The sequence below is a fragment of the Lytechinus pictus genome, chromosome 15 (assembly GCF_037042905.1).
Source record: "Lytechinus pictus isolate F3 Inbred chromosome 15, Lp3.0, whole genome shotgun sequence".
Classification (NCBI taxonomy): Eukaryota; Metazoa; Echinodermata; class Echinoidea; order Temnopleuroida; family Toxopneustidae; genus Lytechinus; species Lytechinus pictus.
The window spans coordinates 15,910,944-15,924,878 of record NC_087259.1 but is presented as its reverse complement, the minus strand read 5'-3'; the positions used below and the strand labels follow the sequence as shown (position 1 = coordinate 15,924,878).

At 38.4% G+C, this 13,935-nt stretch overlaps 1 protein-coding gene across 2 annotated transcripts; it reads left to right on the top strand.

Annotated features, from left to right (window-relative positions):
* Nucleotides 1-1,842: 1,842 nt before the first annotated feature.
* On the top strand, nt 1,843-13,581 carry LOC129277812 (uncharacterized). 2 transcript variants are annotated; one of them, XM_064110149.1, is made up of 7 exons: nt 1,843-2,077; nt 6,128-6,406; nt 7,064-7,206; nt 8,186-8,314; nt 8,836-9,099; nt 10,095-10,306; nt 11,023-13,581. In XM_064110149.1, exons 2-7 carry the CDS (start codon nt 6,129-6,131, stop codon nt 11,344-11,346), a joined length of 1,350 nt encoding a protein of 449 aa, XP_063966219.1. In that variant the 5' UTR covers nt 1,843-2,077; nt 6,128; the 3' UTR covers nt 11,347-13,581. The 2 variants fall into 2 exon arrangements, with proteins under 2 accessions (XP_063966219.1, XP_063966220.1); XM_064110150.1 differs by lacking the exon at nt 1,843-2,077 and adding an exon at nt 3,043-4,125.
* The last annotated feature ends 354 nt before the right edge of the window (nt 13,582-13,935 follow it).

The following is a 13,935-nucleotide window of genomic DNA, read 5'->3' as shown; positions in this document are numbered from 1 at the left end:
TTCCTCTTGCTAAGCGCTAGTGAAACAAAAGGGACAATTCAATTATTAAATTAATATCTTATTCATTAATGCCTAATGAGGGCGCGAAATCTGATATTATGGCCTGAAAATTTGACATTTCAAGCACTTTTTTAATTATAAATAGGATGCATCAGTTAATATATTTTAACCATTAATGCGAGCGCAAATCGCGAGCCAAAATTTTTGATAAACTGTCATGAAAAGGGATTTAAAGTAGTTTGTTGTATAATCAATGAGACATACATAGCTCGCCAATCAAAATGCGAGCGTGCAGCGCTAGCTGATATGTTTTGACAATCAGACATGAAAAGGGATATTATGAAAACTTTATGGAATACACGAAAATAATAATCCAAACTTGATATTTAAACTTCATATTGAACAAGATATGAAAATCAGCTAACAGGCAATGCGAGCGCGAAGCGCGAGCGAAAATTTTATATAGTGACATGAAAGATTCTTTTTATTTTTCAACTCTTCCCCTCATCTTATTTTATTCACTCGTCTTCCTCCTCTTCTTTTTTCTCCTCTCTTTTCCCTCCTTTTTCCTTTTTTTTTCTTTCTTTCTTTCCTTTTTTTTTTTTGCTCCGCCAATAGGGGGGGGGGCGGGCCCCTCGCCCCCCCCCCCCTGGATCCGCCTATGCCATAGGAACACGAATCAATAACAAAACTTCATCGGAAAAAATATTTCTAGGTTGGTGCATATGGGACTGCCAGATCGACTACATAATTCCATTCACATGACTTATATAGGTACATGCAAAATCTTCCATATGCAATTTAAAAAAAGGAAGAAGTGCATGTATGACATACTTTCTGCTGGCGGCTTCAAACGTGGTTCAAAGGGATTTTGATTGCTGTTGCTCCATCTCATTTGAAAAATCCTTGATTTGACACTAGTGGAGTGATTTTCCTAGAAAACATAATTTTTATGCGTACGGAATCAAGCAAAAGTCTAGCAAAAACAATTGCTACTTTTTATGCATGCATCTGATCCATTACACTGTAGAGTGGCCGAATGTTCAAAGATACACCTCACAAATTCAGTCGTAAACAAGCAAACTCAAATCATATCAAACAGCCAGTAGCACCAAATAAGAACCTAAAATATAATTGTAGCTGAACTAAACTCAAAATAAAGATGTCGACAAAATGAAGTCCAGTGATGCTCTGATTTATTGGCCTGAAATCCAGACTTCACTAGGCATTGCCTTTACAAATAATATATTCAAAAATAGTGTCACATGATAAATTCAACCAATAGAGAAAGAAAGAATGGAAGAACCCAGAAAAGTGGAAGAACCAAGGGTGAAAGGTGAACCAATGAGGATGAGATAGGATGATATGAATGAGGAACAATGTTCTGAATAAGAATGAAAAAGGACCAAAAAAAATATGTGGAGCTGTATGGAGTTGGGATGGCAATGGAATGATGTGATGTAGAAAGTAAGGAATGGGAGAAACAGGTGTGTAACAATGGTATAGAAATGGGAAGTGAAGAGCACTATATGGAAAGCAAAGTGTAAAATAAACAATTAGATTAAACATGGCAAAATTCAACCCTTACAATACCATGGACCTCCTAGTAGGTCCATGATTATATTGACACATCTTTATCGGCATGAGTATTAACCTTTAAGCAGGGGCGGATCCAGGATTTTCAAAAGGGGGCACATTCTGCCGATGAGAATTTGACAAGGAAAAAAAGGGGGGTTTGACAAGCAAAAAGAAAAAAAAAGTCCTCACTGGATCCGCCACTGCCTTTAAGAATAATGGTGGGTTCTTTGTTTCCTGTTCCCTCACGTCTGAAATCGTGTAGGCGAGCAAGGTCCCGAGCAAGGTATTGTGCATTTACCCATAAAAACTTATTGTTTAGGCTTGGTACGTATGCAGGTCGACGAGAGTCGGGTCATGATTTGACTTCGGGTATGCTTTACTTGATTCTCTTGTTGGGTTGCAGATTTATAAACTATGCTGGAATTCATGCATATGGGCGTATATAGAACAATTGTTGCGGATCGACACCATTGCTGGAATTGGACACATTTTTGGTGAAGTATGTGGTTTAAATTTACTTGAGTCTTCAATGATTTGGTCTCCTTATCATGCAGGATAGTCTAATACACATAAGGCTGCTGGAAATGACACATGGTCACACAAGTGATCACAGTGTGTTCACATAATGGACTAGCTATATAGGCCTGTGTGAAATATTATTTACGTACTGTTAACATGCTCGCGAATTCAAAAGTGTAAATATAATTTCACACTGGACACTATAGCTCGACAGTGTGACTGTTCACAGCATGTTCGCGACTATGATTCACGGTTGAAATGCTCAGATTTAAGTGTGAAGGTGATTTCACATTGTGTTCCACACTGTGAACACACCGTGACACACACACTGTAGTTTTGTTATTATTCCAGCATGGACCTATTACAGGTGGATATACTCATCGAATAGTTAATGAATTTGCTAACATAAACTTTTTTATTTATGGGGGCGCCATGCAACTTTCGTCCACTCCTGTAGCTTCGTCTCTCAAGCGAATTGATCAGTCGCAAAGTTTGCTGCCTGTGCACGGTCTGTACCGGGGGCGCCGGATCCAGGATTTTCCAAAGGGGGGGGGGCCGGGGCAAATTTTTCCGAAGAGAAATTTGACAAGCAAAAAAAAAGAAGAAAAAAGGTCTTCACGATCAAAAGGGGGGCACACGTCTCTTTTAATGCCATTTTTACATTACAAATTTTAATTTGGCTTCTCAAAGGGGGGGCACGGGCCAGCTGTGCCACCCCCCCCCCCCCCCCGCTTGGAACCGCTAGTGGTCTAGCTGTACCTCCGTGCTTCTTGATCAAGTCTGGACTGAAGATCGGAGACAATGTATATCCACCGTCTCCAATCTTGGGGTCCAGCATATGGACCTACATAATTTATGTATTACACATGGACACTCATCGAATAATTAATGAATTTACTAACATGTGACCGTCAATGGGATCTGAATAACATTCGCTTCATAATTATTGTTTACTTTCATCGTGTTCCGCCCCCGGTTCCGCCGTCAAATTAGGCCAGGAGTTAAAAGGCGCGGTTCGTGACTATAGAAATTGATATTGCACAAATAAGAGCAGAAGCTGATAATCGATGTGCAGTTCTGGTTTACCTATAGTTCCATGTGTTTTACTTGCGAAAATGTATGCATACATATGTAATCCCATGTTTCCAATTTTCCTCAAAGATACATAATAATAATAATAATGATAATATGGGTTATTTATATGCGCTATACACAAAAAGTATCACAGCGCTTACAATTGTCAGAAATAAAATATAAATCTTAAGTCACAAAAAAGTATAGAATTGTATACATTAAATTGCATCAGCTACAGGTGTTCTCAACTACGCCAGATGAGGCCTGGTGGCCCTTTGCTTGCTGCTTCGTTCACCAACAATTTAAGGGACAAGCCCGGTCAGCACATCATTCACAGAAGCTCTAGTATAGCACTTGAGGCCACCAGGCCCCAGATGGGTTAGCCAAGTCAAACCAAACAGTGATAGCAAAAATCATCAAAACAAATACAAAGATATGACTTGAGTTGTCGTTTGAAAGATGATATGGTCGGTACGTGTTGTTCGGATGGTATAGAGGGGAGTGTATTTCAAAGTCTAGATCCAGCTATACTAAAACATTTTTTCTGCTATGGAGAGGTTTGTTCTCGGAATAACAAGTTTGGTGGTATCATTCAGGGAACGTAGATTACGAGCAGGTGTGTAATGAGCAGTTGTGTTTACAAGATATGAAGGACCGGTACTGTTAACCAATTTATAAATGTACAGCCCATGTACAGACAAAGTTTGAACATGACACGTTAAGAAAAAGGGAGCCAATGGAGTTCCCTAATCAAAGGAGACGTATGTACATTGCGACCAACTGAAAACACTAAACGTGCGGCACGATTTTGAACACTGAAGTTTTTTCTGATCTTTAACACAAAGAACTGAAAAGAGACTATTAGAATAGTCAAGTCGAGAAAGTATAAGTGCCCTAACTGCATGATGGCAAGTTTTTTCATTGATGAATCTTCTAATGCGCCACAGATTACAGGTACGTACAGTATTACTGACATGAGATGAGAGTGTAAAGCACGAGTCAATACATATGCCAAGATTCTTAACTTTAGAGGATAGTGCAATTTCATTATCACATACATTGAGTTTTACGTTGGATAGATTTTCATTTAATTGGTTTTCCGACATAGTACAGTTAATTCAGTTTTAGAAACATTTAATTTGAGGAAGTTTACATGGCTCATATCGTGTAGAGAGCGATCATCTCTTCATGTTATTGAGGTTATTATGTGCGTGCAGATCAGTAATGATAACACATTTTATATCACAAAATCGTCTGCTTCTCAATTTTGCCGCTTCAAATCTAAAGCATGTTTCCCGGGGGGGGGGGGGCAGTCAAATATATTGCTGTACACACACGCGTGACCAAGAAATTTCCAAACACCCCCTAAACGAGTTTTTCTCTGTGTGCAAAATAACCCCCTAAACAAGTTTTTCGCGGGCTTTATTTAAACATTTTGGCCCCTGAACAAGATGTCGCCAAAATATGACCTCGGGGAAAAAGCTTGGGGAAAAAAATACCCTAAACACGTTTGGCTAGTCTTAAAAAAAGCTTTGGAGAAAAAAAACATACCCTAAATACGTTTGACCCCGCGATTGACCATTGACCAGTCTTTCAAAACCACCCTTTTTCTTGAAAATCTGTGTTTTTTATACCCTTAACGAGTGCACGCGCGGACCGCGTCCAAAACTGAAGAAAAAAAACACCCATTTAAACGCGTTTTATCACGCGTGTGTACAGCTAAATATTTGACTGCCCCCCCCCCCCCCGGGCATGTTTGAAAAGCATTTTCTAACACAGGGCATATCAGCCAACAAATCAAAACCAGGAAAGCTGTGCCTTTGTGAATGATCAGAATACGCCTGATCTGAATGTTCTTTTCAAGATTATAAGATTATCACTAGGCGGCGGAATTCGTTCGATCATGGACCTACTACATTTTCGATCAAAGAAATTATAGCGTTGTCCATCTCTAATACACTGTAATAGCTAGTCCATGCTTCCAGTAATAGCCCAGCGATTTGGGTCTAATTGCCGTTTCGTCTAACACTACGCTAGGTCTTATACAAGTATAATGCTTAGTTGGTCTGATTTTCCATCTGTCTCAGTCTGTTTTACTTTGTTAAAATGGAAATTTGATTCACAAACAGTTTATCTAACCATATATGACTAGAATAGGTGGTGCTCTTCTTCTTCTTCTTCATCATCATCATCTTCTTCTTCCTCCTCCTCCTATTCCTCCTATTCTTCTTCCTCTCCTCTTTCTCTTCGTCTTCTTATTCTGCTTCTTTTTCTTCTTTTTCTTCTTCTTCTTCTTCTTCTTCTCCTCCTCCTTCTTCTTTTTCTGCTTCTTCTTCATCTTCTTCTGCCTCGATCCTCCTCCTAATTCTTCCTCTTCCTCCCCGTCTTCTTCTTCTTTGGCTTCTTCTTTTTTTTTCTTCTTCTTCTTCTTCTTCTCCTTCTTATTATTCTTCATCTCCTCCTCCTCCTCTGTCTCCTCCTCCTTCTTCTTCTCCTTCCTGATATTATTGTTTTTTAATGATCATGGTAATCGGGAGTGATGACGGGCAACGGTCACCCAACGGTCATTATTTTCAAATTTAATAAAGAAGTCGTTCAAGAATGCGCCGAGCGTATCTCCGGTTGTGAAGCGTTCTTACGAACAACGTAAATGTAATCTAAAATAATAATGATAATAATGATAATGCGTTTTAACACTCAACATAAGAATGTGGTCAAGTCCATCCCAGAAAATGTTGACTTGAATCAATAGAGAAAAATCAAACAAGCATAACACTAACAATTTCATCAAAATCGGATACAAAATAAGAAAGTTATGGCATTTTTAATTTCGCTTATTTTTCACAAAACAGTTCTATGCACAATTCAGTGACATGCAAATTAGAAAATGTGCATGCGAAGTTGAATAATGAAGATTTGATTTACTTTCAATTATCTTCAAATATTTGAATTCGAGCATGCCTGAGAGGAACCTGACCTTAAGCCAAGCTGTCATCATGGCCTCTGGATCCATATGCATCTATGAGATCTTGAGACGAGTTGCGTCATGGGTATCATGGTGGACGACGCCAGATGAGCAGGAGAAGGTCGATGATGCCGTCCATGGCAGCGGTGCTTTGCCGGAATTTGGAGAAAGCCTGCGAGCTCGAGAATATTCCTTCCCCGCTGGTACACATACAGTGAATAATGGCGCGTATGGCTGCGTCCCGCAGAGAGTTCTCCGTAAGCAAAAAAGGTTTGTGGTACCATATGACACAGGGATTGCTCAAGAATATGGAGGTCATTGACTTTTCAGTAGAAAAAATAGATACAAATTCAGGTCATGTAAAAAAATTGCTAGCGCTTTGCGCTGGCATTACCTGTTGAGGGAGATAATGATCTTTTCAAGAGGAAAAATGAGGCTAATACCCCAATTTCAAATCAATATGCACAAATTATTTTATTCGTGATTCGAGTTTTTATTATTTTGTTTTAGCGAGATACGCATCCTGTTCATTGCAAAAAAATGCTGAATACAAAGATATAGCTAAAATATTTCAAATCACGCGTCGCGCTTGCATAATTTTAGTGAGATCCCAATCCAGTCCGCAATTTTCCTCCGTGTTAATTAGTGTTTAAAAGTTTCCAGTTTGGGTCATTTATACCTTTAAAAAATAAACTCGCACTTCGCGCTCGTATAATTGTTCATTTTAATAAACAGCACTTTCTTTATATAAAAAAACGTGCTTGAAATATCCAGTTCTAAGATTGGAATTAAAAAATGAAATCAACCCGCATCATTTATTTAGGAAGAAGACACCCACCCCAGGCTCTTCAAGATTACAAAATGTGCATAGGCTTAGGATGTCCCGTTAAAAAAATTCATGAATATTGAACCTTGTCTTAATTCCAGACTGATGGATGAACGAGAGACCAATCCTGAAATGTGGTACCGTTATCTCAGTCCAGCTATGTACAAAGATGCCGTCAAGAATGTTGCAGAGTTCGTGGGAGCAAAACCTGAAAACCTGGTATTGGTTGAAAATATTACAACTGGTAAGTATTTGAGAATAATGGGTCTGAGACAGTCTCGGTTGAATCAGAGACCGAGACCGATATGATGGCACCCAAGACAGGGCCAGAGACTCGACTTGCTGAAGCATCCCGTAATTATTTGTTTCTTTGGTGCACAGCACCACGTGAGAGTGAAAATCTACAAAACCATTTGAGAGAGAAAATCTACAAAATAAGATAAATTTTGGGGGTATGCCTATATACACCGCTGGCGGATTTAGGCGGGGCACATCCAGCCCATGCCTCCCTCCCTTTGAGAGCCATTTAGAAATATTTATAGTGGAAAATATCGGGCTTATGCAAGTGAAGATTCCCTGTTTCCGTGTCAAACTTTCTGAACAACAAGCCAACCTTGGAAAATCCTGGATCCGACAATCTGATCATTCCTTTTACAAGATGCAGACATGACGAGAAGATTATCCGAACATCTCGGAGGCAATTTCAAGCTTCCATGATTAGGTGTGTTAGCCTACGCCTGTTCAAGTCCTTATCGACATTCTTGAGGAAATGTTCACTGTTCTTCGTTGACGAACAGTTGAATTTATTTTGTTATACCTTGGCAAAATCTAAATAAGAAAACATTTTGTTTGTTCTCAATGTGTTCATAAAAAGAAGTTAAAATTAAAGTGGCCCAGGCGTCGCGCTACATGAAGAGATAAGGCGACCACTTTCAGTGTGAATAGGGGGAGAAGAAAATAAATATAGAAACTAGAAAGACACAAGAGAAGACAGGTATGTCGTACCCCTAATGAAGAATGGTAAAAATGCCCCGCCTGCTCAAAATACCCTGGCGCCGCCCCAGAAATGACATACAATAATTTTAAAACACTGATCAAACGCAAGATATATTCGTTCTTTAAACAAAATATAACGCGAATTCATTTAAAGTGACCTGATTGCTACTAAAAGAAACCGATTTTCTCGTACTTAATTTTAGTCTGTTTTTATGTCATTTTGTCAGCAACAAACGCCATCGTAAAATCTTTCAGGTTCAGAGCTGGTGACCAGATCTTAGTGACGAATCATACATTTAGGGCTGTGTTGACGACACTGGACTACTGGGTTACCACTCTCAATCAACTTGGCCGAGGTATAGTCATATATGATTTTTCCATAATGTGGGAATAAGTGCCAACCCTTCCCTCGCTTCACACGATATGATTTCATTCAGAATCCTAAAAATAGGAAAGTCAAGAGTAAGAAGTAAAAAATAGTTATATTTCCATCATAATTTGATTACCTTCTAATTAATCTCAGTAAATTTCAAAAAAGGGAATAGCTGTGCTTTGAAGACTTAAGGTATAACATATGCTTTGCGAAATTATATTGTTTTTATATTACTTTTATAGACATGTTGGAATCGGGGAAGTTTGATGAGAAAGACCTTTTCGCAAAGCCTCATTTCTTATTCTTTTGACCGTTCAACGAGAAAAGTGGGATGTCATATTTCAATAATTCTGTCACAATTCCATTTGGACCCAGTTTCATGAAGCATCTTATCAGTGATATCTCCTTAATAATAAGTGACATCCTTGTATCCGATTGGCCGATAGAAACTTCTATCTTTGAATACCACTGAAAAGACACTTCATGAAACGCTTCCCATGTCAGATATCAGCATTGTGCCTATCAAGATTCCAGTGCAGACGACAGCCAAGGAGATCATCGAACTCTATTCCCGTGCCCTCGATGAGAACCCCGGTATCAAGGTAGCTATGATTGACCACATCACATCTTTCTCAGCGATTGTGATGCCGATCAAGGAACTGGTTGACCTGTGCCACAGCCATGGAGTGATAGTTGCAATCGATGGTGCGCATGCGCCAGGACAGATCCCGCTTCGGTTAGAAGACATCGGGGCTGACTTTTACTACGGTACGTCATGGAAGCTGAAAAGTGCCACAGGGGTCCTGTAACACAAATGTTAGCGATTAACCGTACGCTTTTTTACGATTAGTTGTACATTGTAGTCAATGTAATCAATCGTAGAAAAACGTTCTACGGCGCGGGCCCCAAATGTTAAGATAGACCCTAAAATTGTCTTGGGACGTCGACATCTGAGCGAAAGATCAGATGACGAGATCTTTGATCTCATCATGAAGACATCCCTTTGGAGATTGGTCCCGTTAAGACTATCAAGACTATCGTTTTGTGCACATTTTGCTCAGTATACTGACTAGGAACCAATCAGAATTGTTCTTTCAAATTAGCGATTAATCGCAAACCTTTGTGTTACGGACCTCTGATCTCGTATGTCTTAAAGTTCATCAATTAGAAGAGATGATCAGATTATCTTTGATCTCATCATTCTTTATAGAAGACGAGGTGATAAGTTCACGGATCTCGTCATGTCTACCACTTTTAGAAGAGATTGTCTGGGGAGCGATTATGAAAGGATTTGTTTTATCCGACAATTACCCTAGTAACAGAGCTGACAGCTTGTCGGACAAAAATGTTGATGAAATGCTCCCCAAATGACAAGATATCGGGTCTTCATCCTTAGAAGAGATGATCAGATGACATGTGGTCTCGTTATGTCTTCATCATTTAGAAGAGATGGTCAGATGACGAAAGATCAGATCTTGTCATGCCTACACCCTGAATAAGAGATGATCAGACGACCAAGACTTGGATCTCATCATGTCTAAATCTTTTAAAAGAGATGATTAGATGATGAGATTCCGGATCCAAGATCTTGTCATCTGATCGTCTCTTCAAAAAGATGTAGACATGATGATATACGAGATACGGTCACCTGGGTCTACACAAAAATTAGCGATTGATCTTGCTGCTTGATTTTCGCGATTAATTGTACATTGTTGTCTATGCAATCAATTGTAAATGTTGGCATTCCGACTTAACTTTCCCAGGCAACCTGCACAAATGGCTTTTTTCACCTCGCGGATGTGCCTTGCTCTACGTCCATCCCAAACATCAGCGTTGGATCCGGACCCCTGTCTCCTCTTACAACACGCTAGAGGAGAATCTTCAAGAACGCTTCCAGGACAACGGAACCAGGGATTCGATCCCTTACTACACTGTTAAACATTGCATCAACTTCCTGAATTACCTTGGCGGCTTGGTAAGTTCACTTTTTAATTGTGTTTTTAGTCGATATTAGAACTCTTGTTTTAGTAATTTCATGAAAATTCAAAATGGTTTATTGGGGTACAAAAACGAACACATTTGATCTCGCCATGTAGTCAAATTATCAAAGTTTTTAGAATGAACATAATATATGTATCTGAGAATGGCAAAATATGATATTAAAAAAGAAGAATTTTTTTTTATAACATCTTTATTCTTCTTCCTTGATCTTCTTCTTTAAACTTCTTCGATTTTCATCTTCTACCTCTTCTTCTACTTCTTCTTCTTCGATCTTCTTCTTCGAACTTCTTCTTTTTCGATCCTTTTCTCCGATCTTCTTCTTCCTCCTCTTCTCCTCCTTCTTCTTCTTCTTCTACTACTTCTTCTTCTTATCTCCCGGCACCTCCCTCTCTTCTTCTTTTTTTTAATCTCTCCTCTAAATCTCCACTCTAAAAACGAAAATCTAAATCAGATAAGAGTGACAACCTTTTCTTAATCTTGCCTTTACCACATTAAATTGTTCGACCCGACACTTAAATTGTTGGATTCAGCTTTATGCAAAAATTGATATAGCATTAATCCTCCAACTCCAACCTTTCAAATCTTGATTTAACATTTCATTTTTTAGAATGTGATCCCAGCCAACTCTCTCTTCCCTTTGACCTCATTAATCATTTTCTTTCTATCCCATTTCATCCTCATCTACATTAGGAACGGGTGACGGCCTACAATTCTGAGCTTGTCCAATGGGCAGCTGAAATGTTGTCCAAAGCTTGGGGCACAACCTGGATTGAACTCGAGGAAAACCTGAGGGCGCCCTTCATGCGGCTCATTGTTCTCCCGCAAACTAAGAAACTATTAACTTTTAAGACCCATCGAGAACTGGCTTATGAGGTTTTGAAACAGCATGGCATTGTTATTGCTATAACCGGCGATGGCAAAAACACATACCTACGTATCAGCGCTCAAGTATATAACTACAAAGAGGAATATCACGCACTGCGTGATGCAATTAGTGATATTCTTGATATATAGATTCTTGATATATAGATTCTTGATATATAGATGTCATGTTCGTTACTTTTAGTGGAATTTTTTTGTGTGTGATCACTCTTGTAGAGAAGTGGTCTCTCGACGTGGACAGTGTTTCCTAAAGCTGTTCGTAAGTTACGAGCGACTTAACGAACGACTGGTGATCCTTTCTAAAAAAATATATATGTAAAAAAATACATCAACACCAATAAAAATCTGGTGTTGATCAGTTACCACAAAAAAGGATCAGCAGTCGGCGTTCGTAAAGTGGCTCGTAACTTTCGAACGGCTTTGTGAAACACCCACCGGGTTTGAGGCCAAATCAGTGCACGAGGGCATTCATCTTCTTGAGTCCCTTGGAGATGTTTTGAAGCAGTTGGTCCTCTAGTCGATATTAATACTGAGAAGTATCCACGCTTTCTTGGCAATCAGAAAAACCACCATTACCAACAACAACCCCAATTAATGGCTATAACACTTATATATTAATCAACATTGAGTAAAGTCAATGTCGGTGCAACTCCCTAGCATCAGGGCCAAGAATTTAACAATACTTTATTAAAGGGGTTAGTCCGGGCTGAAGATTATGTAATATGAACAGACAGAGATTATAGTTATATGCATATCGTCATTATGCAATGAGCAAGCTGATGATGTGATATCCCCATTTTTCTTTTTGTATTTTATGATTAGAAATTATGTTCAATTTTATCCAAAAAAGTATTTAAAAAATAGAATTGAAAACTGACTGTGTAAGATAATCATTGCTTAATAGAATTGTGTCACGAAAAAAATAAATACTGCGGTGCTAAAGCCAGTGTAATAATACCCAAGTCCTTTAATTTGCAAGCGCATAGGGACGTTATATCTAAGGGTTGCATCTAATGTGATATGCGCTGTATACAAAATCTGTGCTATTATTATTAGTATTAGTAGCAGTATTAGTATTAGTATTAGTAGTAGTAGTAGTAGTAGTAATAATAGTAGTAGTATAGTTGTTGTTGTTGTAGTAGTAGTATAATTATTATTATCATTATTGCTGAAAGTTATTGTATTACGAGAGAAAATATTTTTTTTACTCACACGTACATGAATTCATATGATACGTACATGCCAGTAGCGTACAGATGGGGGAGCTTTGAGGCGCTTGCCCCCTTCCCCCCCAAAAAAAATCACGACCAAGGGAAAAAAAAGGGTAAAGGAAAGAGAGAATGGTGAAATATGATATTATTTTCTGAATATTATGTCAAAATTTATCACAAAATTAGATTTTTGTAATAAAAATGTCAAAAAATTTTGCCCGATACGCCATATCTGGCCTCTTCAAAATTTGGGCTCATTACACCACTGTTGTGATTGTATGCTATGTGTTTGTTTCTTTGGATTTGTAAATTTGTATTTGTATTCATCAATAAATGCATGAACAAAGAAATAAAAGTGAGATTGTCATAGATAGACTTTGACACCGGCGGGAATAGATCGGTTTTCTGCATTAGCCATATCAACGAAACCGACAGCACCATAAACGTTCATATTCAATTTAACCCTTCGGTATCTGTTGTAAAAAAGAAAATACAAAACACTTTTATTATCAAATTCATAGATTTCTTTCTGGCTCTCTCTTTCCATCCCATCCGGTTTCGTTTTTGGAGTAGGTTATTTTTTTTTTCTTGGGAGGGGGGGGGGCTGTAACCATGATTTTGTGTTTCAGTTCTTTTTTTGTAATGGGTTGGTCTAATCACTTTTTTGGCCATTTCCCTCCTTATTTTCTTTAACTTATTTGATGTACATTGCTATTCATTGTCTGTTTTATGTATTTTATCTGATCTCTTGAGGAGAAATAAACCAAACTTGAAACCATAAACGTTTCGACCAAATAGGCCATAGGGGGAGTTTTCTCAACCACAACGCTTTCTGGAACGTAGAGAATCTATTGTCAAAAGCCTTTCATGACAAAGCAGTCTTTGTCAAAAAAGGTGAATCAAAACAGCAGTGTCGTCTTGGACGGTGGAAAAACGACATATTTGCCATTATTTGTCCGGTCCGAATACTGGTCCACCAACATTCGACAATGACCTCTATACTAATCTGTCCATTCTGATTTGACTTGCATTTCCAATAGATTCACCACGTTGCAGTGTCCTTCCCGGTTGCAATTGCAAAGAATTCATATATATTATGACATGTAAATAATAAACATCCCATCAAAGGGATCCGGACCCCTTGTGAACAATGTAATTTATAGATTATCGACCTTATTTTATCAATCATATTCTAATCGCATATAGCTTTTCTATTGACAGAGAGAGTTTTATTGAATGACATGATAAAGAGAATGATGAAGAAGTTTAGGATCAGAGGTGGAAATAAAGGAAAAACCAAATTTGCTTGTTTGAAGACTGAGTGTAAGTGATTTTTAAGTAGCTCATGGTCTACCGAAAAAAGATAATAATGATAATAATAATAATAATAATAACGTTTTATTTACCGAGGGTAGCCACCTCAGTTAGGAAAATGCTCTACCAGAGGACCGTGCATAATATGTTTTCATTACCCTTCTCCAATCTAAATGCCAATAGCCTAGCAGGAAGG